The sequence below is a fragment of the Zosterops lateralis genome (assembly GCF_965231275.1).
Source record: "Zosterops lateralis genome assembly, chromosome: 2".
NCBI lineage: Eukaryota > Metazoa > Chordata > Aves > Passeriformes > Zosteropidae > Zosterops > Zosterops lateralis.
In genome coordinates, this window is record NC_139763.1 from 22,758,428 (window position 1) to 22,782,293 (window position 23,866).

Consider the following 23,866-nt stretch of genomic DNA (forward strand, 5'->3'; position numbering starts at 1 on the left):
AATGGGAAACACCAAAATTTTCCACGTCATTAAATTTACTTTCAGGTGGCAATGTAATTAGGTAATTTTAAAACTTCTACCTAAGTTCATTAGCTTTATTAAAAGCTTTGGGAAGATAGTTAAACGGTTTTATAAAACTATGAGTCATGATTGTCTTAAATCTTTAAGACTCATACACTCTCTTCTTATCTAAGTAATGCTTCCAGAAATATAATTGATTTTGTAGAAAATTAATTTGAACATAACACTACACAAAGTATTGTATAACAATAACAGAGAATGGTTAAAGTAGTGTAATTTCAACATTATACAGACTTCATGGGTAATAGGACTTCACTGAATCATAACATCATGAGCAATAAGTGAATGTGAAATAAAAAATAATCACATTGTTTTGCACAGACAGCTCATTTGAAGTTCAGTCATGTTCAATTCAAAGAACTGGAGTGCAAATTTTACTATCTCAGTGTTTAAACTTGAAAATGTTTTATCACTACGACTAATATAATTTAAATCTACTGTATTGAACCACAGGTAATGATGTTATATCTATTATATCTGTTTCTACAGGGAACTCTAAACTCTTAAGAGAGGTTCATAATAGCTCAGTGTTGTTGTTTGTTTTCCTAAGAACAGTAAAGCTTTGGAGAACAAGATTCCAGTGTAAATGAATTACAGGCAAGCAGTTGTCCTCTTCCCGTCAAGGTTCAAAACACACTGCATCTTCATTTTTGACCACAAGACCACAGTTTGGTTGTTTTGGACAGCTCAGTAGTTGATGGGAAAGGAAGACCATCTGTATCTGTTAATAAATATCCCTGTACCTGTTGTTCAGCAGTTATCTCCCTCAATTTTCATACGAAAGGAATAGCTCTGTGTAACAGCAAAATCTTGTGTTCTCCTAGTATCTCCATGACTTAATTTGAGCTCCGTACCCTGAAGTTTCTTTTAGACTGACAGAAGATGATTTCTGGGATCATAAACTCCATCTTCTATAACAGGAGATGATGATATCACACAATGCTTTTTATATAGGTTGTAATCTAGGTTTTGAAACCAAGGGCTACACTGATTACTGGTGGAAACCAGTAATGAATGATGTCTCTCAAAGTTTCATACTGAGACAATGCTATTAAATATCAGTACATCAGTAACATAGACAATGGGATTAAATGCACCCACAACAAGTCTGTGGTTGAGTGGTGCAACTGATTCACTTGAGGAAAGAAATGCCATCCAGAGCTACCTCAACAGGCTAGAGGAATGGGTCCATGAAAACTTAATGAAGTTCAGCAAGACCACTATAATGTTCTGTACCTGTGTCATGGCAATATCCATTACCATTAGGGGCTGGATGGTGAATGGATTGAAAGTAGCCTTGCAAAGAAGGACTTAGAGGTTCTGGTGAATGGGAAATTGTTAATGAGTGAGCAATGTGTGCTTTCAGCCCAGAAATCCAACTGTTTCCTGGGCTGCATCAAAAAAGTGGCCAACAGGTTGATGGAGGTGATTCTGCCCCTTTATTCTACTCTGGTGAAACTGCACCTTGCAATGCTGCATCCAGCTCTGAAGTCCTCAGCACAAAAAAGAGATGAACATGTTAGAGTGAGTCCAAAGGATGGCCACAAAGGTGATCAGGGGACTGGACCACCTTGCCTGTGAAAACAGACTGAGACAATTGTAGTTGTTCAGGCTAGTGAAGGTTATAATGAGACTTTACTGCAACTTTTCAATTTATAAAAAAAAGGGTGATATGAAATGTGGAGAGAGACTTTTTATCAGGGCTGTATTGACTGAGAGCAAAGGGGAATGGCTTTAAACTAAAAGAGCATAGATTTAGAGGCGCTTTAAGGAAGAAGTTCTTTATTTGGAGGATGGGGAGACACAGAAATAGGTTGCCTAGAGAAGTTGTGAATGCCTCATCTGCAGAAGTACTCAAGGTGGGTTGGGTGGTTTTGAGCAACCTGATCTCGTGTGTGGCATTCCTACTCTTAAAGGTCCTCATTGCAAAGGACTTCTAAGGCTATCTAGTTCCAACCTAGAACTAGAGGAACTAGATAGTCTTAAAGGTCCCTTGCAACCAAAACCATTTTATAATTTTATGATATTTCTGTATAATATCATACAGTGATTGTCTATGCATGTTTATAAAACATGCAAGAGTATTAAGGTAAATGACTGAGTATATATATACAGATCGATTTTAACACTCATATAGAACTAAAAGTAGCACTATATGCACCTCAGCATTGGAACTGGAATTTGGAGATAAAGTAGAAAAACAGTAATAAATGGAATCACATTCTGATTTTTTTTTCTGATTTTAAAAGAAATTTTATCACACTGAAACCCTTCTGAGTAATACCCTCAGCGTAGCTATTTCCACATGATTTCATGGTTGTGTGCCCCAGCTATAGTAAGAGGGTTTTTTATCAAGCAGCACATCAGAAGGATTAAGGTTTTTGGTTCTTTCAGACAGATTTGGGTTTTTAAAAATAGGCTTTTAGTACAGGTTTAGGAAAAAAAAACTTTCAACACCATTCCAGAGGGCCTGGATATCCCATATATTCTATGTCATATCTGCTAAAATACTGAATTATTTCCATTCTGTGCTAAATGCGAGTAATCCACCACAATTATGCTAATCACTGCCCTGAAAACAAATTGATACATCTGTTGAGTGACTAGGGAAGATGATGGCATACTTCTTTTTTGAAGGGAAAAAAATGTTTTTGCCAGCAGGAAGCCAAACTGCTTGTAGAAATTACTTAGAATTGAAAATCACTATTTGATTCTGAAGGTAAATATGTTTGTTTGTATATATGAATATAAAATACATTTAGCTTTAATTGCATGCCGATTTAGACACAGTTAGCTGGTATTGTACAGAATAGTTTTAGAACTTTTTTTTTTCTATTGATGTTATTCAAAATATATACATATATATATATACACATACACACACACATAGTATTTTCTATTGGATCTTAAGTATGGAAGCTGAAAGTATCTAAACCACTCTTTCTATCAGGTTTATTATCAACACCCTCTACACATTTCCTTTCATATACTGTTTTGCATTCCATTTTTCTTTTCCAAGAAAAAAGTCAGAGAAAGGGAACACGACAAAAATATGGTAATATTGTTATCCACAACTTAAAAAACCCTCAGAATATCTGAGTTTAGGTGAAACTACTCAGGTTAAGTAAAAACAGATTCTGTTTTTATTACAGCTTTCATTAGGGCTCTAGTTCTTATTTAGATGTATGAAGTAGTACTATTCTCTTTTTCACCTGGATGCAGCTGTATTAATAGCAATGGAAATTTGCCTTTCTGCGCTCACAGCATGAACATGGATTTAAAGCTTACACAACTATTCACAAAATGTTAGAAAAAACAGCCTGAATTTTTATGTTTCAATATGACTTCAGGAAATAACTGAAAAAATTTGGTGCCTGGTTATAATCTTAAAAAGCTGCATTTTTTCTTTGTGTAGGAAGTCAATAACCTGCAACTAAATATCTATTAAAATTGTAGTTTGTCTCTCCATGATTGAAACAAAGCTCTTTTATCTGGAACTAAATCATACATTTAATTCTAATGTAGTTTGCAGTCAATGAAGTTAATTATACTGAAATATTTTGTTGCTTCTATAATTTGAGGCTTTTTTCTTGGCTTTAGAGGTACGTAGGTGATATTTCCTACGCTATATCGTACCCTTGTGACTGCTGCTACTGGTAGACATATGTCATGAATTTGATTCATAAAGATGAGATGCAAATCCTTGAAAACTAGCTGTGAATAATGAGATGCAGTCTATTCTTACTTAAACAATGTCACCAAAACCAGCTGCAGGTATCCTTCCTCTAGCAGAGGGATTGGACCAGGTGAACTCCAGAGGTCCCTTCCAATTTCAGCCAATCTATGAACCTGTGATCTTCATTTAAAAGCAATTAAATTTTTCTTTCCATGGATTTAAAATAACAGTATGACTCTTTCATTTTCATTATATGGAAGCATTAAAAAGGATGGAAAAAACCCAAAACAGTTCTGTTACCAGTTTAAGTAATGATGCTGAGTCACTTGAAAAATTAGGTGATGAATAATTAGAGACAGCGTTTCTATTGTTAATACCGTTCTGTTTAAAGGAAGAAAGTTAAAAGAAATATACTTTACTTGACCAAATGAAACAGAAATAAATACATTAAAGACTACTGAAATAGTGTTTATTTAGTTTTATTTACAAAGTATTAGTGAAATACAACTCATTGAGTGGCATGGTGTGAAGCTACAGTACAAAGTTCAAACAATAGCAGAACTATAATCTGTTTTTGTTAGAAGCCATCAAAATTAAAATGTATAAGCAGTGAGGTAAGAAGCTACATTAGGGTTCAAGAAATTCAGATCTGATATATTCAGCATCAAATGTAAATTAATTTGAGATCAGAATTCATTAAAGCATATGTATCTGAAAAGCAAAGCTTTTAGGATGGTGCAGTAATTAGGCAATCTGAGTTTATTAATTAACAAATCAGGAGTTTCAATAGATGAGCTTGACAAAGGAAATGGATGTATTAGAATTTCACCAATGAAAATTGAAGCTGGGACATAGCAATCACAGCAATTACACTAACAGGTCTTGGCAGTTTCATTGTCTTTTGGAATATGGATTTTCAGTGCTTTTAAATATTGGTATAATATTAGTGCAATTTTCTCTGAGCTTTTTGAAATTTAAATTTTACCACAGTATGCTATGAGGATAACTTTAAAAAAATGAGTTAAAGAGTTATCAAAATATGTGTTGACTTTTTTAAAAAAACATATTGGAACTCATTTGGTACAGAGGGTTTTTTTCTGTGAAAAAATGTCTCATGAGAAACTTAATTTATTCCTTAGCTGAAGAATTTTTCCCTATAGCTGTTTATGGTTTATCATTTGAAAGTTATATACTGGAAATCATCAAAATCAGAAAAAAAAGGGCTCAGTTTCTTTTTTGTTTGAAACATGAAATGAGTAATCAGCATTGTCAGATTATGACAACAACCGTCAGCAGTTTGCATTATTGGCAGTGTAGCTCCAATGTCCAGAAATACGCCCATCTTGGTGCAAGACTTTAGGAAAGGTAATTGTTGCAAATGTGCTGAAATTCTGGGCCAGAGAAATAATGAATCAGGACTCCTGGATGGTTATCTTCGATACCTATAGAAGACAATATTAAATTCAAAAAAGGTGGTTAGCACCTTGCCAAGGTGATAGCTGTATCATCCTTTTGAAAGTTGGACTTCAAGGAGCAGCAGCTATCTAAATAAAGGCAAAAAGGAGATTTGATTTGCTTGTTCTGAGAATCAATAAGAATACTGCTGAAAAAAACATATGCACTTTCCCACCATTTTAAAAAAATTATATGCAGCTGGAAGCAAGATCTTTAGATGATAGATCTTTTTCTCTCATGCCAAAGAAGGCATTATGGAAGGAATTATTTTGAAGAATAAAGTGTAAGTCAGATCACACAGGAATTACTGACATATCTCCAATATGAGGTAGAATAATCTTCTCCTCTGTCAAAGGGATTTAATTGTCTGCCCTGACCTCCATCTGTTCTATTAATTGACTGCATTAGTTTGTGGTAGATATTTTTGGTTGGTATTACGTTTTATTAGTGAGATTTCTTAAGATGATATAATAGAAGTACACAGGAAGCTGTAACTCCTGCCATGTGACAAGGTATATTTTTTCTCAATCCTGACCTAAATCAGTTGACCGAGGGCAGGAAAAAATAGATCAGTTCTTCCTAGTCAACCTGGCAGCTGCAAATTGTCTTCTGTGTTTTGTTTTTTTACTGCAATATCATCCCATATGGAAATGATCAAGGAAAAAAGGAAAAAAGAGAAAAAAACCTTACTCAAAACCAAATAAGTAAAGAAAACCAGAAACCCTTTACAAAACAAATGAAATGAATTCCTTCTGCACATTAAAATCAATTTTACATTGATTGATTTGATGGGCATATTATTTTTCCTGTATACAAAAGGAAGCTAAAAACAGATGACCTGGGAGAAGAAAAGAGTCACAGGAAAGAATTATGATTTGGAGAAAAGAACATGCTATCATGGTGCACTCTATGAGAAAGATTTGAGAATTAGAAAAGAACTGAGAAGGCTATGTACAAAAATTGGAAAGTATACAAGGTACTTTTGTAAGAAGACATTTTCAAGCAGGGAAGAACAAGAGTAAGATGGGTCTTGAAAAGGTACCAAGGCATAATGTTTTGTCATGGAATCATATTGTTAAAAAATATTTCTCCTCATGTTTTAAAATGCGCATGTAATTTTGCAGTCTTTTGAAAGAAAGTAGTGTGCTAAATATGATGATGATAATAATAATAATAATATTTTATGGGTCTTTTAAGAAAGTCATTCATAAATGATACTCATCGCAACCAAAAATCATGGGAAACACGTTTTTTTAAAAATTAATAACCCAAATATTTCTAACATAATACTTGTTTTCCACAAGCCTGTCAGTTGTATGTTGGTAAAGGCTAGTATCAGGTGAATATGGCAAAAACAGATAAACGTTCTCTGAGATACGGTTTTACACCAGGGAAGATTCATTGCAACAGTTTTTAAAAAAACTTGAAGATGGTTATGGGAATAAAAATATTAATTGCAACAATAATAAAAACAGTCTGAGGAAATAAAATTAATTGAATGGTAGGTGAGAAAATATGTGAATTTTAGTCTTAATTTGTATACTGAATTTCTTGCCAATGGATGCTGCATCATTTTGGATAAATTTTCAGCACAATTAATGATAGAATAGACAAAGGCCTTTAAGAAATTCATAGCATAATAAGCTTTGGTTTTAGTCATGAGGACTTTGTTAAGGTATGAAACAAACAGGAAAGTTACAAGGTTCTTAACTCTGAGGTTATAAAGCTAATTCTGTGTATATTGGTAAGAAGTAAAAGAAAGAATCATCTTGCCACAGGTTAGGACAGTTAGCTGTCTAATCAAGGCTAATCACTTGAGCTTTTTCAACATAATCTTCAGGTTGCTTTCATAGCTGTTGACTTCAACTAATATTTAATATCAAATACCTACATTACAGTAGGAAGAACTGCTGCCTGAAGTGTATGCGTCTGGTATAGGCAGAACATCTGACTTTTTCATATACAGTTTGGGTAATGAACATAAGCTTTAGTATTTGTTTCCGAGGTACATATTCATTGTGCTAGACAAGGATGGAAACATTCCAATAATTGAAGTGGAAGGATGAACAGGAGGAGAAACAGTAGCTTCTAGGTTTTTTTGTTGGTTTCCATTTCCTACTAAGATACAACTCTACACATTACAAAGCAAAAATGATATATTGCATTAAATTTCTGAAAACCCTTTGATGCAAGAAACTATAATTAACTACATGTGAGATGGCTTTGAAATTTTGTATGTAGTAAAATGGTAGGGATTGTCATGCAGATAATTGTGAGGTTTTTTTTACCTAAGAGAAAAACATCACATATTATTCTAGGTTTTCTCTTGGAATTGTTAAAAGACCATTAAAAATGGTTTGATTTTTATCATTTGGAAGTGTGGGATTTGAAATGGAAGACCTTTTTAACTGAATAGAAAACTACCTGCCAAAGATTTGATATATTTTCCAAGCTTAGCTTTCCTACTTTTTTGGCATGTTCATTAGTGGTGAGGAAAGATATTGTCCATGAGGTTATATCTTAGTCAATAAAATGATCCAGGTCCTGTTCACTGCCCCGAGGCCACACAACATAGCAGAGCTTGCATCTCTATAGTGAAAATCTTTCTATCTAAAAATAAATAAAAAAGACCTGTCTGTTGAGGAATACCTCTGTCCTATCCTACTCCGTGTTTGTGTCTGTGCATTGGCTGGGAGGTATGAATACTGAGACAGGACAGTGTCAGAGGCCATGCTCTAGCCCTATCAAGTTTACTGCTTAGACCCTGAATTTCAGTGCTTACTGTATTGGCCTGAAAACAGCTTAAGATATGGATTCATAGTGGGACTTTTGTATGATAATACCATGCTTAGCTTTTGGGGGTCAATAGTATGTACTATAATTCACAGCTCCCAGTATTTATGTCAGCCAGAAAGTTAAGAATTTCTTTCTTCATTATTGAATTCAGCATAGACAGGACAATAAGAAGAGTATATGCCAGAGACAAGGTATATGCCTCTTCTAGGCAAGGTTTTAAACTGTGTTTGCCAGGAAGATGGGAAGGCAGCAGGCAGCACAGGAATAGTTTCATTAATGTTGTTTAAACTCATAGGATAATAAATATTTTTAGTTGGAAAGGACTTCTAAGATTCAACACTGCCACACCCACCCCTAAACTGTGTCCCTAAGTGCCACATCCATACGCCTTTCAAATGTCTCCAAGGATGGTGATTCCATCACTTCTGTGGGTGGCCTGTTCCAGTGCGTAGCAACCCATTCAGTGAAAAAAAATCCTAATATTTAATCTAAACCTCCCCCACTCCAACTTGAGGCAATTTCCACTTGTCCTATTGCTTGTTATTTGGCTGTTATTTACTGTCCCCCCACCTTGCTAGAGCATCCTTTCAGGTATTTGTAGAGAGCAATTAGGGCCACCCCTAAGTTTCCTTTTCTCCAGGCAAAATTACCCCAGGTTCCTCAGCCACTCTTCTAATGACTTGTGCTCCAGCCCCTTCACCAGCTTCATTGACCTAGCAACATTGATCTAGTGAGTGATTCTGGTGATCCCATTTCTTGCAACATTTTGTGGAGACTTACTTTGCTGAGATGCGTTCTCACCTGTTAAATATAAGGAGTTTGAGACAGCATTTAGTGAGGTGCAAGCCTACTAAGTTAGGAGGAGAGCCATACAGGAAGAGAAGCTGGAGGACACTCTTCTTAAGCTGGTGAAGTTGTTCCCTTTCAAACAAACAAAGAAAACCTAAGGGGGAGATTTACTTGATAAAATTTGATGGTGTAAAAGCATAGTTAAGATAATCTCCAGTCACAATTTTTATTTTATTAAATAATTCTCTTAAAAACTGCATAAGGCTTGCTTGAAAGTGAGAATACCTGTCCAAGAAAATTTGTGCTTTATGGGAATCCGATGTTAGAGTTTTCCCATATCCAAAGGTAAGAATCTCAGAGTGAAGAACCTCTTTTGGTTCAGGGAGAATGCTTCAAAGTCCTCATAGCTATCCCAGCCTTATTTGAAAGCAAATGTTTGTGACTTGAAAGAGGGAGTAGTGGGTTTAGATTTCTTCAGGTTAATGAGGGTAGCCACTCAACTTCCTCATTTCAAGAATGAATGTGTAATTGTGACATTATCATATGAATGAAGGTGGTATCACCACCTGGTAACTGAACCAGGTAATGCAATGAAAATGCCCTGCCTATATCTCCTGTGTAATTAAGCTTTAAGAATTTGTATAATAAAGCAGCAACTTTTTTTTAGCTGTATCATATGTTAATGGTGGGTGGGTGTGTTGTGTATGTATTTGTGTGTGTCCACATGCCCAGCTGGTTTAAATTGCTTTTCCCACCCTGTTTCTGGTTATTGTAACTCTTTAATGTCTCCTCTTCTGAGACTAGAATGCCTAGAGGGAGATATCAAATTCTAATCATTAAATAGCCTCAAGAGATCAAATTGCATATCAATCAGTCCCTTAGACAGTTTCTAGTTGGTTCAGACAAGAGTTTTAGTTTCTTTCATCCTTGACAAGGGCACACACTTCAGTTCAATGGTGAAGACAAGAAAGAGAGGACTGAGACCTGTGAGTTTCTTTGTATAATATTTAGACAAAACCTGTTAGACTTCCTTCAGAATTTCTCTTTTCAGTCATTTGACCTTTCTTACTGAAGAGGAGTTAAGACTTATTCCATGTTACAAATGCTTTTTTTTGAGGTCTTGCAGTGGTAGTGGGTAGTGAACTTTGATTTTTTTTTGAAGGTTTATTTGCCTTATGAAGACCTACTCTGTAAGCCTAATGCATAAAATACTGATCTTTGTGTGCATGTATTATTTTTTTTTTCATATCTATAAATTAGTGGTTTGCTCTGAGCATAAGAGATTTTACTCTACAGGAGCTTTTGCCTTAAAGAAACTCAGGGCTGAACATTCATTTCAGATCATAATCTTTTTATTTTTGTAGTAACACACCTGAATTTAAGCAAAGAGAGATGCATAAAAGAAACAAAGAGAGGCCCAGAGTGTGTTACATTTCTTCTACAAGGTTATATCAGAAGCAAAAGCTGGAAATGATGTCATCAGTTGTGCTAGACTGATGCTATTTTTTGTACATTTCTCTAGCATATGTACTAGAAATGTAGTATTTTCTTAAGACTTTGCAGCTGCAATTAGACCCCAATTGAATAGCTACGGTGTAAATTCATTCATGAGACATTTAAATTCAGATCACAATTTGAGCTTCATGGAACACACCTGTAATTTTGGGATTATTACTTATTTCAGGCTAGTTTATGCCATGTTTTTTCCCTCCTAATATTGAAATCTCATGTTTACTTGCAATCTTCATCAATTCATCCTGAGAAGCACCAAGTATCCTGAAAATTCTCTAAGCACTGAAATTCTTCTATACTTAAGTGTAATAGCAGTTGAAATTACTGTTCAAAAGTCAGTGAGATAAGTGCAACTATCTTAACTGAGCATTCCCAGTTAGTCTTGGGTCCTTCTGCCATACATTTTTTTTATAATTTTAAATACAGAAAAAATAAGGGAAACCATATCTGTGATTGTTCATCAACCACTTCTTATAAGTAGATGGAAACAGCTGATTTTTTGAGAATGCTGAGGTGAATGTCTTTGTTTTTTCTTGGAAAGGAGTGATGATCATGTGTTTTCTTTCCCTCTGCTTGCTTTTCAAATAATTTTTGTTATTGAGAGAATTTCAGTTTTCAAAAACATTGTAGGGACCACACAGCTTTTTCTTACAATCCCATTGTTCTTTTTGATAGGGTATGAGATTTAGAAATTCAGAATAAGAGTGGTAGCTCCAGGCAAAACAGTGTGAAAGAAATGTGTGCCCATTTTCTGAAAAGTAAATGGTGATTGTAGTTTCTAACCTGAGGGATTTACTGACACTGTCCAAGCCTATCTGAGCCTATTTCTCTCACTTGGAGAAATTAATAGAAGGGTAAATGCAGCATGTTCTTTAAAAAAACCCCCAAGCCTATTTAACTCAATGTTTGTATATAATTTGTATTGTTTTTCAGGCTTTATTTCCATTAAAAAAAAAAAAAATTAAACACTGTCTTCAGTGACAGTGAACTAAGACCAACTTCAAGGTGAATTGTGATGTATATATATCTGGCATTTTCTGCTATTTTCACTTTAAGCAAGGGTACATCATAATTCTTAAATTTGTATCACATTCTTCTCAGTTTAAATTTATAAACTTGAGGAAATTTTTGACTGTGAATTAATAAGTTAATATTCCCACCTAAATAATTCTGTGTTTTTGTGAGGCATTATTTAGATACTCATCCCTAGTGAAGCTTATAATGCTAAGTTAGTGTCATGACCACAGTACAGGGCATAATGTTTGTTGTAATTTCTCATCAGGCTGAACAAAGGCACCCAGACCATGTGTCAGGGAACTTTTCTGCTTTATTGTACAGTTGTGTCCTGAGCTGAGGTAATCAGTTAAAGGACAGAGGAAGAAAGAGAGGAGAAAGTGAGAGGGGGCACAATCTGTATGCCTCTTTTGTAAATTAGGTTTTTTGCATGTTTTTTCACCCCTTCACAGCCAGCCCTTCCCCAAGAAAGTGAGTTGGGATAAAAGGGACTGAGCACAGTCCCTCAAGACAGAGCAGACAATTGGCTCAGAACAGCACTGCCCCACCCCTCCTCTGATCACTTTCCTGTAGCAATGCTCAGAATGCTTGAGACAAAACTTACATCTGGTTAGATTCTGGTCCTCTACAGTTAGTATTATTAGAAGTCTAGGTTTTGGGGGGTTTTATTTTGCTTTGAGGGTGCTTTGTTTGTATTTTTAAAAATAATTTAATGATAAATAATTTATTTGAGTTGGGAAAATGTTTACATAAATACAACAAAATAAACATATACATGCTGTAGGAAAAAGAATTTCTTATAAAGCTTAGCTACATGTTAGTTTGAAGCCAGACATTGCTGTAGTTGCAGTTTTGAGATTCAAAAATATCTTATGATTGGCCAGTTTTGGTAAATAAACTTCCTATCAATTTTCTAAGTAATCCAGTCTAGAAGGTGCACATTAGTTTATGATTGGTGTTCCTCTGTGCTGTTCAGTATTGTTTTGTCTGATATTTCTGAATAGCTTTACAAAAATGAAGCTTAGCTCATTTCAGTGTATAAAGTTCTAGAAGCTCAGAAAAAAAACCCTAAAGAAGTCATAACTTTTGGGATTTTTTGGGTGGTTTGTTGTTGTTGTTGTTTTATTTGAAAGACAGTAGACAAACCCAGTATACATTCACTGATATTTGGAAAAACTGCTTTTTTGTGATCGAATGAACATTTAAATACAGTGACTATTAAGAGGGTGTAGTGCTCATTATGAGGTAGAGGTGTATTTCAACCTGCTTTGAGAAGAGCTTTTATAGAAGACAACTGCATGATTAGTTTTCTGCAATTATTTCAAATTATATGGACATCTTGCTAAAATTAATACTGTAGGTTTAAAAAAAAAAAATTCTATGCCTTTCTTCTTATTTATAGCATCAGACAACAACATTAATTTAATAAAGAGATTTATATATGTTTTAATATGACATTTTTAAATTGCTTTTGTTTAAAAAGAATCAACCAAAGACAGACACAGACACAAGCCAAAACAACAAAGAAAACCCAAAAAGTAAGCCATATATATCCACTTGACTCAATAATTTTCAAAATTACTTATTTCAAGAGGACAAAAGAAATGGAAAGAAGAAAAAACACAGTTCATGTTCTTGGTAAATAAAGTATTTTTTAAACCCCCACATTCTGTGAAATGCATTAAATACTTAGCAAAATGTCAATATGGGGAGAATCTGAAATTGTATTGAATACATAATTTGTAAATTTTTTTATACTGACTAGCTGGTTGCTCTTACATTTCAGCTAATCAAGCTGACTGTGTGCTTTCAGAGTGTATATCTAATGAAAGGGATGTGAGTCTTTAACCCTGACTCTCTGTTGAGGTCTGACCTACGTAGTTGCCCAATAAACCCCTTGGGAATATGAGAGAAGGGAGGGCCAGAGAATAAAAGTGGTCAGTGACTTAAAGCTGAGGTGTACTGTTCTGGACTAGTTGTTTTAGATAAAGCCTGAGAAATCCTAGGATATCTGCAGAATCTTCACTTTCCTGTATTCATATAATTTATATTTCTGTTTAGTTTTCTTATAACTGTTCATGACCTGGACAAGAGGATGATAGAAAAAAACCAAACAAACAAACTTGAAATCACTTTATTTTTCTATTCTACACTGGAGCAAAAGGACTTCTAAGCCATGTCTTCTATTTCCCTAGCAGCTACAGAATAAGTGTAGAGCTACTGGGAATCTTCTCCTCAGGTTGAAAAAGTGGTAACTGCAGATCCTGGAAATGATCGGTTTAACCCTGAAGGCCTGATTCATAGACTATTTAAGCATCTCTAAGAGTGTCTTGGGGCATAGATTTATAAACCAGAACAAGTAGTACTTCCAGGCACACATCCATGTTAACTTCAATCTGTATTTTCTTCAAAGGCCATCAATGTCTCATTATCCTCCAGTTACACTCCTCTACCAATAGCAAAATCATGTATGAATGTATGTGATTTCAGATCTTCCTTGATCTTCCTTCAGATCTTCCTTCTTTGTGTGGTGTACTGCCAGAAGTTGCAATTTTAAACTGTATATTCTGCCTTGGATTGATTGTTTTCAATTGTTTGAGTGAGCGATACTTTCAACTAGGAACTTTTTGCAAGCAAGTTTGTATGCATTTTTCTAACATTTGAAGCAGTAAAAAAAAAATATAAGAAGTACAACATAAGTGATAATAAACAAAGGCATGACAACTACGTCTTTCTGTAGACTCAGTATGTAAAGGCATATTAAATAGCTGACTGTATACGTATAATGTAACACCAAACTAAAGATCTTTCTAGAATGCTTACAGTTTTCTATTTAAGATTAATCCCTAATTGAAATCTGCAACTCTCTATTTACATCTTCCAGCATTTTCAATGATGCATCTAACATAATAGCAAAGTCATCAAAGTTCACTAATTAATAAGTAACATGCCTTCTTCCTTACCTCTCAATATTATTGCTGAAAATTATTTTGTGTATCTTTGTGTATGAGCTTGTACACATTTCACCTGTGAAACTAACCTTAGGAAAATGGTAATTCCTCTAGTAATGTCAATAAACTGAATTGTGTAATATTTGCTGCCTAATTTGGCAGGAATCCCACCCTAAACAAGATATTTTTTGCTTTTCTTGCCTCAGTCTGGGTTCTTTGCCTCAGCATAATACCAAAACCTGTTGTCTTCACGATGCACAGCTCCCACACCTGGAAGCTGGGGTAGTATTGAGAGCTGAGTGAAGCCCCCTTAATCCAGGAGGAAATGGTTAGTGACCTGCTACTTATTCACCTATAGCAAATTAGACACACACAAGTCTATGGGCTCAGATGGGATGCACCTGAGGAAGCTGGTGAAAGAGCTTATCAAGCTACTTGAAACCATTTGCCAGCAGTCCTGGTTAACTGGAGAAGGTCAGGTTGATGGAAAATTAGCAAATGTCCATCCACAGAAGTGTCAGAAGGATGACTCGGGGAGCTACAGGCTTGTCAGCCTGTCCTCAGTCCTGGGGAAGGTCATAGAGCAGATCCTCCTGAGTGCCATCACACGCTATGTGCAGGACAGCTAGAGAATCAGACCCAGATGATACTCATAAATGAGTTTATGAAAGGATCCTGTTTGACAAACTTGATCTCTTTCTGTCATGAAGTAACCTAGCTGGTGGATGAGGGAAAGGCTGTAGATTTCGTTTATCCACACTTCAGTAAAGCATTGGATACTGTCTCTCACAGCATTCTCCTGGGGAAACTGGACATTCATGGCTTGGATGGGTGCAGTCTTCACTAGATGAAAAACTGGCAGGATAGTCAGGCCCAGAGAGGGGTGTTGAATGGAGTTAAATCCAGTTGGCAGCTGGTCACCAGTGGCGTTCCCTAGGGCTCAGTATTGGGGCACATTTAATGTCTCTGTTGATGATTTGGATGAGGGGATTGCATGCATCCTCAGTAAGTTCACAGATGATAGTAAATTGGATTGAAGTACTGCTCCGTCGGAGCATAAGAAAGCTCTGAAAAAGGAACTTGACGGGTTGGATTGACTGAGGCCAGTTCCATGAGGATCGATAAGGCCAAGGGTCAGGTCCTGCAGCTGGCTTGCAAAAATCCCATGCAATGCTGCAGGCTTGGGGCACAGTGTCTTGACAGCTGCTCAGCTGAAGGGAACTTGAGGGTGCTGTTAGAAAGCTGGGTGGATATGAGCCAGCATGTGCCCAGGTGGCCAAGAAAGCCATGCTATTTAGTACACCACATTTTTTACAATTGTATATTATCTGCTGAATCAGCTGAGAATTTCCTTCATGTTGTCATTTTTGGTTGTCTCCCTGCTGTTAATGTCTTCGCTCTTGTCTATTTGTCATTACCATTTTCTTTTCTTGTTTTGTTTCCTCTTTATTTCACTTGCTGTTTACTTGGAAAAATTTATCTCTATCCATTTTTCATCATCTGGATCACTGTGTTTCCTTCCATCTTGTCAATTTTAGTGCTGTAGTTCACATTTCTTAGAGTGTCATTACAAAGTTCTGCAGTGTGAGTGTCAAGGAAATAATATCTGTTGCTCCTCCCTAAGCACAGATTAAATCCTCAGTTGGATATAACTGGAAAATCTGATTTGTGCTGCATGATCGGTAAAGTATGCCAAAGTCAGGATGGGACAGAGCAAGAGGAATACTACTCAAAATCAATTACTTGCTGTTGATTTTCATTTTTAAAGATGGGAGCAAAAATCATAAGAAAAAGTGACACTGAGAAGGGATTCCAAGTGACCCATAGCTGGTGGACCATTCTGAGTGCCAGGGAGCAGCTGAAGTGGGGCTGCCCATGAAGGAGGGTGACCCAAGAGCTGCAGGCACTCAGAGCTGGCTGGGCAAGACTCTGAACTCCTAAGGCCTCCCATTGAGGATGGGTTGAGAGCACGGGCAGGACTCTGCCACCACCCAATAATCATCAGGCCAGCCAGGACGAGGAGTCAGGTCCAAGGTCTACTTAGGGGCCCAGTGAGGCCAAGATCCGGGTTGGGCGTGGGTTTGGGCAGAGGGCTTCCTGCTGCATAACTCAGAGACTGATGGCCCTGGTGGTGCTCTTGGGGACATGAAAATTAGAGCTATTAATGATTTGTTCTTCAGAAATAGTGATCAAATTGCAAGTCCTAGAGAAAATGTCAGTAGAAATGTTGGTCCATCACAAGTAATATGTATCTGGTATTTTTCTGGCCTCTGGTGTTCTGGTGTTTCAACAGTTTTGTGGTAAGCGTGCTAAAATGAAGTAATTGAAGAATTCCAGGAATGTTGAAAGAATAAAATACCTTTCAAATTATTTTCCATGTCTGAGTCCTGACTGAAAACAGGACCTGCTAGTCCACTTATACATAATTTTGATATGTAAATATGTGTTCATTCTACCAAATATAAGGGATCAGTGTCAGTTTCCTATAACAAGGAATTTTTTACCTGTGGAATTTTTTACCTGTGGAATTGCTGTCTATGCTTTTGAGTTGAATAATGGGTAAAAAGGAAGTCCTTAAATTCTTTGGGCAGGTAGAAGAATATCGATGTGTGTTTATTTGTTCACTTTGTAATAGTTAGCATAGACATGTGAGTGACTTGTATTTCATTAAAAATTTACAGAATTATTGTATGAATTACCTTCTATTTAAAAATAAAAGTAGGAGAATGCAAGCAGGTAATGTTACATAATTGTAACACTATGTAGGCCAAAAGCCAACTTAAGAGATTGTATCATGCTTTTTTTTTTTTAGTTTTCCATTGTTGTTTGTCAGACATTGGAAAAAAATATGAAAACCACTAAATTTGTATCTAGTTTTGACTGTTCTCACACTTAATTTGAACAAATTATTTATTGCATTCATTAAAATTTCTGAATTAGATAGAGGTAAATTAGGTTGTCATACAGAAAAAAGTCATGTCTGTGAAAAATACTCCATAGTTGTCATCTCATAGCAAAAAGATTATCCAATACAGGAAACAAAAGTAATGAATGGTTCCTGTGGGAGTGCAAATAGGCTTAAAAAGAAGATTCTGTTTATTTAGGGCAGAAAATATCCTCAAGCTAGCACTTAAATGTGATACTCTTCCTGAAATCAGAAGTGTTTGGGCTGTGGTTTGGTTTGAAAGCATATAGAGAAGCAGAAACTTTTGTTTTGTGGTATAACCTCTGATATAAGCCTTCACATTTAGCTTTCTTAACTTACCTTTTTTTGGAAGCACACAGCTAACCATGATGTCTAAAGTTCATAGAACGTTTGTGGGCCTTAGCATGGAAGTACTGTGTGAATATAATTTTTGGTTTATTTATTTATTTATTTTTATTTTAGGTTTATGCCAACGTATATTTGTCTGTTGATTTGAATTGCTTGTTTTCTCTTGGCCGCAGGCTGACTGAGTGGGCTGGACTTCACTGGAAGGAGCCATTTCACTGGAGCAGTGGAATAACTGCGGTTCTCTCACCACTCTACTTGTCGGGAAGTGCTGTGCGTTGCCAGGATTAATTCAACACTAAAGTCTGGGATGGGCCTTAGGGGCAAACACTCCCTTGTTTCTTCTGACATTGGGATTTGTCTACAGCCAGTCAGCTGAGGCACCTACGACACATCAGCGTTTGTTTTTTTTGTTGCCGGAACAAAGATACCTTTTCCCTCACTTCATCTCCTTTTGACTACTTTTTTATTAGTTTTCATTTTTCTTGACTGACTAATTTCTCCTGGCTGTGGAAAAAAAGAGCCCTGCTGATGTTGATTTAAATAATGTCGAAACCAATGGGACTCCTATGGCTGCCTTTGATCTTCACACCAGTGTGTGTCATGTTGAATTCTAACTTCCTCCTGTGGATAACTGCACTGGCTATAAGATTTACTCTCATCGATGGCCAAGCACAATACCCAGTTGTTACTACGAATTATGGCAAAATACGTGGTCTAAGAACACCTTTGCCTAATGAGATCCTTGGTCCAGTGGAGCAGTACTTGGGTGTTCCTTATGCTTCTCCTCCAACTGGAGAAAGGCGATTTCAGCCCCCGGAGCCACCGTCGTCCTGGACAGGTGTCCGCAACGCCACACAGTTTGCTGCTGTCTGCCCGCAGTACCTGGATGAGAGGTCACTGCTCAACGACATGCTGCCAGTCTGGTTTACAGCCAATCTGGATACTGTGGTGACATATGTTCAAGATCAAAATGAAGACTGTCTGTATTTGAATATCTATGTGCCCACAGAGGATGGTAAGTACCCTGAGACCCGCACTGCAGTGTGCTCACCAGCTCTACACATGAGGACTGTCCAGGTCTTCAAAGCACCTTACTGAGTTTCATCCATGTTTTACCTGTGGAAATGCATAATGCCTCTGAACATACATTATTAGTAATACTTTGTAGATTGAAGATGCTTGCATGGATTCTCTCTTGTGTTTCAGTGCAACACCAACCTGCAGTTTAGTTGCAAGTGGTGGCCAGGGTATGTCAGCCAGCTTTCAGTTTACATCTAAAATACTGCTAAGAATCATTCACAAGAGAGGAAAGGGGAAATAAACATTGACCTGAAGTAATATAGTTATTTTTCCATGCATGAATGGTACAAATAGAGTTACATGCTATTTTTTAAAGGAGAATTTACCTAATTTTTTTTTCTTTATTTTATTTTAAAATTTCTGAGCCTACTGTTAACTTTACTTGATTTTAATAGGGAATAGAAAATTTTTATAGTAATTCAGTCAGCAAGGGCTTTTTTTTTTTTTATTTTTATCTGTGAAGCTTTTCAATCCAGCTTATTTTTCTTCATTCACTAAATTTAAAATGAAGTCAAGGTGATTTATTATGCAGATTTGGTCAGATGGCTTTAAACTTCTATCTTTTTTGTACAATACTTTCTTAAGAGGGCTACTTTAAACCACTTTCTATAGACAAAAAGGATGAACACAATTGGTAATACAGAACTTTTTGAACATTTACATAATCTCAACCTTAAAAATTGTAGCTGTATTTCGTAATGAATGTATTTTTGGTGGTTTTGAATAGTATTGCTTCCTACAGGCAAGAAAACCTGTTTTCATCAGGTTTAGATAAACCAGATAAATCTATTATTTCACAAAGAAATAAAAATACTACTAGTACTTATATTTAATATTCTAATAAAAGCTAGTGCTTTCTGCTAATTAGAATGCAGTTGTGGATGTAAAACATGACAGATTTCTCCCAGATATGCAAATCCCTTCACTTTTGTTGGGGATTTGATTTACACAATTAAGGCATTGTTATTTCTCAGTAACCATACTCTAAATATGCAAATTTTCTACTTTGATTATTATAATCCTTCTGCCTTGATTGGCTCCTTTACTCAGAATTTCCAAGCTGTCTGCCAGCAATAAACGTACCACCTTCTTTTCCTGTTCTTATCAGCTGAGGCAAAAACTTGAAAGCTAAAAATAAAGGGCTAAGGTTTGGGAATACTGGGAGCTTTGCAAACGTAAATACAACCAAGCTGCTTAAAGGAAAAGTGCTGTGAAAGGAAAACTGTGTTTATGGTGGCTCTGTGCGCATGTGTGTGTGTGTGTGTGTGTAGACAATGGAGCAGGTCTTAACAACTCAGTTCTTTCCCTCTTCCAGTCTCATTGGACTCCTTCTTAGTCCTTGGAAAATAACATAATTTTTTCCCTCCATTTTGCTTGTGTTTTGTATTTTATCCTTCATCTTTTAATTAGTCACTGGGGTAAGCTTGCCCTGGGAAAGCATTTTGGGTTAAGATTTTATTTGTTTTCACTGAAGAAACATCAACTCTGCTAACCCAGTCTTATTTTAGAATCCAGTTTTAATGAATATGTTCCTCCAATCTAATAATAAGGAGTTTCATTAATTAAGGAGTACAGGAAATTAGACATGGAAAAATATATGTGAATGTCTAGGAAAAGAATATTTGATATCAAATGAAAAATAATAAAATATTGTGGGCCAAATGACAAGTAACCAGTAACACATCTTGCTATAATAGCTAATGGCATTTGCTGTTAGAATTGAAGTCAAAAAAAAAAAAAAAAAAAAAAAAAAAAAAAAAAAAAAAAAAAAGACTGATAAATTTAATTTTACATTCGGTAGACCTTTTTGTCCACTTATTTTTGCAAAAAGCATGATTTACTCTTCCTGGTTTTAGATTTTCTTTACTCTAAGTAGTATGTAAATGGTATGTATTTGTTTTTTATATCTCCTATAATATAAAAATATAAACACATGCATAAAAATATGTAGCTGAATAATGAAAAGACAAAGTTTGTATTAGTTATAAGCTGAAGATAAAGTTGCCCCGATACAATATGACACACATTTTTAAAAGATTCCATTGGGAAACAAGAAGCTTAAAAAGAAATAAATTAAGTACACGATGTTTTAACTGCATGCTGTACATCTTATTACCAATTAATAAATCACAGTGGCTTTTTTGGTGAGGAATATATGAGATCTTCTGGCCATAAATATGCTTAAGGGGAACTGACCTACAAATCACATACTCTAAGTTAGTGTGTCTCCAAATCACTCTAAACAGTCTTAAATAGTAGCCCATACAATCTGATTAAAGACGTTATGCTTCCTTATTTGAATCCTAGTTGGCAAAAAACCCCTACGTTGTTATGGAAACAGACCATGAAATTAGTTTTTGAAGCAAGATTTCAAAGTGAATGACTTTGGGTTAAATTCATATTTTCAATTCTTTCTTCAGTACAGATTGATTTAAAAGAGTTTTGAAACTGCTTTCTAGAAGAAAAGGTGACTGGAATCTCCAAACCTAATAAATGCTCTGATTATGAAACTTACTCTGAATAATTTTTTCTACTTTTTTTTTTTTAACTTTGGTGAAAAGAATAGAACAACAACTAATGAATTATCTGCAGTCATTTGCAGTGCTTACTTCAAATAAATTCTAGTGAATAACTAATCAAAATTAAGCTCAAGTTTGGGGATTTTTTTTCATTGTTTTGTTGCGGTTCTTTTTCAGTATATAGCATGACTTATTTCTTATTATTTCTGTGGTTTAAGCAAAAGGAACCAAATTTTATTCATGTACTATCAATAAAGAGTTAATGAATAATGCAGATATCCTCTATCCGATTTCAGAATTGCTTCACTGGAATCCTTCCATGATAAACTAATGGAAATAGGAATTAGAATACTGTCACTTTAAGGAGGTAGATAAGTTTAGTTAGTTGCAATAAAATAGTTTGAAATGTTACTGCTGTTCTCTGAAACAGTTAAGAAATTAAAATAACCTGCTGCACAGTCTGTGTCTGTATTAATCCTAGCCTTTCTTTAGACCCATAAGATTCTGGATATCAAATGTGAGATAGAGGAGGATCCTGTCAGAATTTCCCCATGTTAAAATGTCCTTACAAAGCAAAAACTATCATCCTTTTTAGGGGCTGTCTTTTTTCATTTTAGGTGAAAATATTATCTATCATAGAATACAATACACATACCTAGCAGAATATTACTGCAATTCTTTTGCTGTTTTTCACTGGACAAGTGTTTCTTGGTGTCCCTTTCCTTACACCATACTTTTATTTCAGAGTATCTAAGGTAGCTGTAGAATTTCACTGGTGAGTTGGATTTTTTTGTTTGTTTGTTTGTTTGTTTTTGGTTTTTTTTTTGCCTTTGGAAGGGTAAAAAATTGGAACCACTGTGATCCATTGAGGTTTGTTATTTATTGATCATAAATATAAATAATAATGTAGTTATTTTAAAGACAATACAAGCAATTAATGTAAAATCTAAGAAAATTATTTTATTTTATATGTCAAACCTATAGTACTAATAAATTACTCAGACCTGAAGCAAATAAAATATTTATAGTGAAACTATCATTTTATCCAGTTGCTTCCTAAACATTTGGCTTGATCTTCAGTATTATTTGTTATTGTATATATTGTCTAGGCTACTTTTCCAGTTACTATGAACTGTAATTTTCCACAAGAATACTTGAATGTCAATTTTGAGGAGGTCATCTAGGGAAATGATATTGAGGACAGTGTGTTTATTATAACTTCAGTCTGAATATGGGTTTATCTACAGTGGAAATGCTAGATTGAAGAGGACACAGACTGTTAATCGGCTGTGCTTAATCCCTGGCCTTTATCATTTGAAGCTGTGGATTCTGAAGGAGATTGCTAACTCCTATCATAACCAGAGAAAAATGTATAACAAGAAAAAAAAGACAGAAAATGCACTTAATTTGTATTTCTTTCATGATAAACATCAAAAATTTCTCATTAGCAAAGCAAGATTTAAAAAAAAAAAAATTCAACACAGCAAAACAAAAAACCACCCAAACAGGAACACTATTTTATGTTTGTCTAAAACCGACTATATTCAGATCAAAAAAGAAAATAATAAAGATTATTTTTGTCATCTTTGCTTGATCAATTGTAAACATAAATACCTTTTAGTTATTTTGGCATATGGATAGAGCATACATTTTATACAAGGGTGGAGCTCCTTATCCACTATGTATCTGTTACAGATTACTTAATGCAGTATTTAGCATCTTCAAAGATTTGATCTTATTTCTTGTTTGCAAGCTCTTGTTTTCTTTACTTCAGAATACATACAGCTGAAGTGACAACAAAAGGTGGGAGACAATGACACTTATTAAGGCTGAATAAGTGATAATTTTTCATTAGATTATGGGAACTGAGAGTTGCCGAAGATTAGTGATATATTTAGCTGTGGACTACCAGGAAGAAGTCAGTATTGTGCAAAAGTAAAGACATCAGCAGTGTTCCCTCTCTGAGTGGTGACTGACAAAATATACCTGCAGCTCTTAACTCTGTGTCTTTTTGGCTAAGAAATAACAAAATTTAAAAAATTGAGCAAAGCTGATTGAGAAGACGAGCCTCAGACTGTCCCTTTGGCATATTATGGAATGTCAAATGTCTGCTTAATATATAATTGAGTGTTTACAGCTTTCTTCTTGCCATTGATGTTGAATTGCAATGTCTTTAACTTGGAAAAAGTGTTTTTAACAAAATTATCCTAATAAAACATAATTGATAAAAATTGGGGCTTTTTTCCTTTTTCTTTACCTCAAAGAAAAAGGTAGTGTAAAGATTAGTCTCTTCATTTTGGTGTCATGGAATAAAAAAAATAAGCTAATCAATGGCCTTTTTGTTACTATGAAAGATAAGGGGTCACACATAAAAATAGTGTGAGCAAGATAGGTGCAATATGTAAAACATTATTTAGTTGAATTATTAGGAGGTGATGCTAATAATAATAGTAACTTATCATTTCCAAATAAACTCAATTTTCTATACAATAGATTCTTCTAACTTGTATGTAGTTTTAGGTTTCAGTAGATGTATATTAGACATTTTTCAGGTAATCCTAAAATTTTAATTCTCCTATTATCTCTTCATTACTTTTGTAAATGTAAGTAGCTACTTAAGGAATCAAAGCAAAGATTTACATATATAGCTTTAAGGAAGTAAGAATCCAATATCTCTTTTCCATATATTTACGGTTTTTATTGTTCCTCAAAATATTTA

The 23,866-nt window shown here is 35.1% G+C and overlaps 1 protein-coding gene across 2 annotated transcripts in view; it reads left to right on the forward strand.

Annotated features, from left to right (window-relative positions):
* The window catches only part of NLGN4X (neuroligin 4 X-linked), a 156,187-nt gene that overhangs the window by 33,604 nt on the left and 98,717 nt on the right, over nucleotides 1-23,866 (forward strand). For both annotated transcript variants that reach the window (XM_083884948.1, XM_083884949.1), the window contains exon 3: nucleotides 17,722-18,563. In XM_083884948.1, coding sequence (XP_083741074.1) covers nucleotides 18,092-18,563 — 472 coding nt within the window. In that variant the 5' untranslated portion in view covers nucleotides 17,722-18,091. The remainder of the gene's footprint in view (nucleotides 1-17,721; nucleotides 18,564-23,866) is intronic.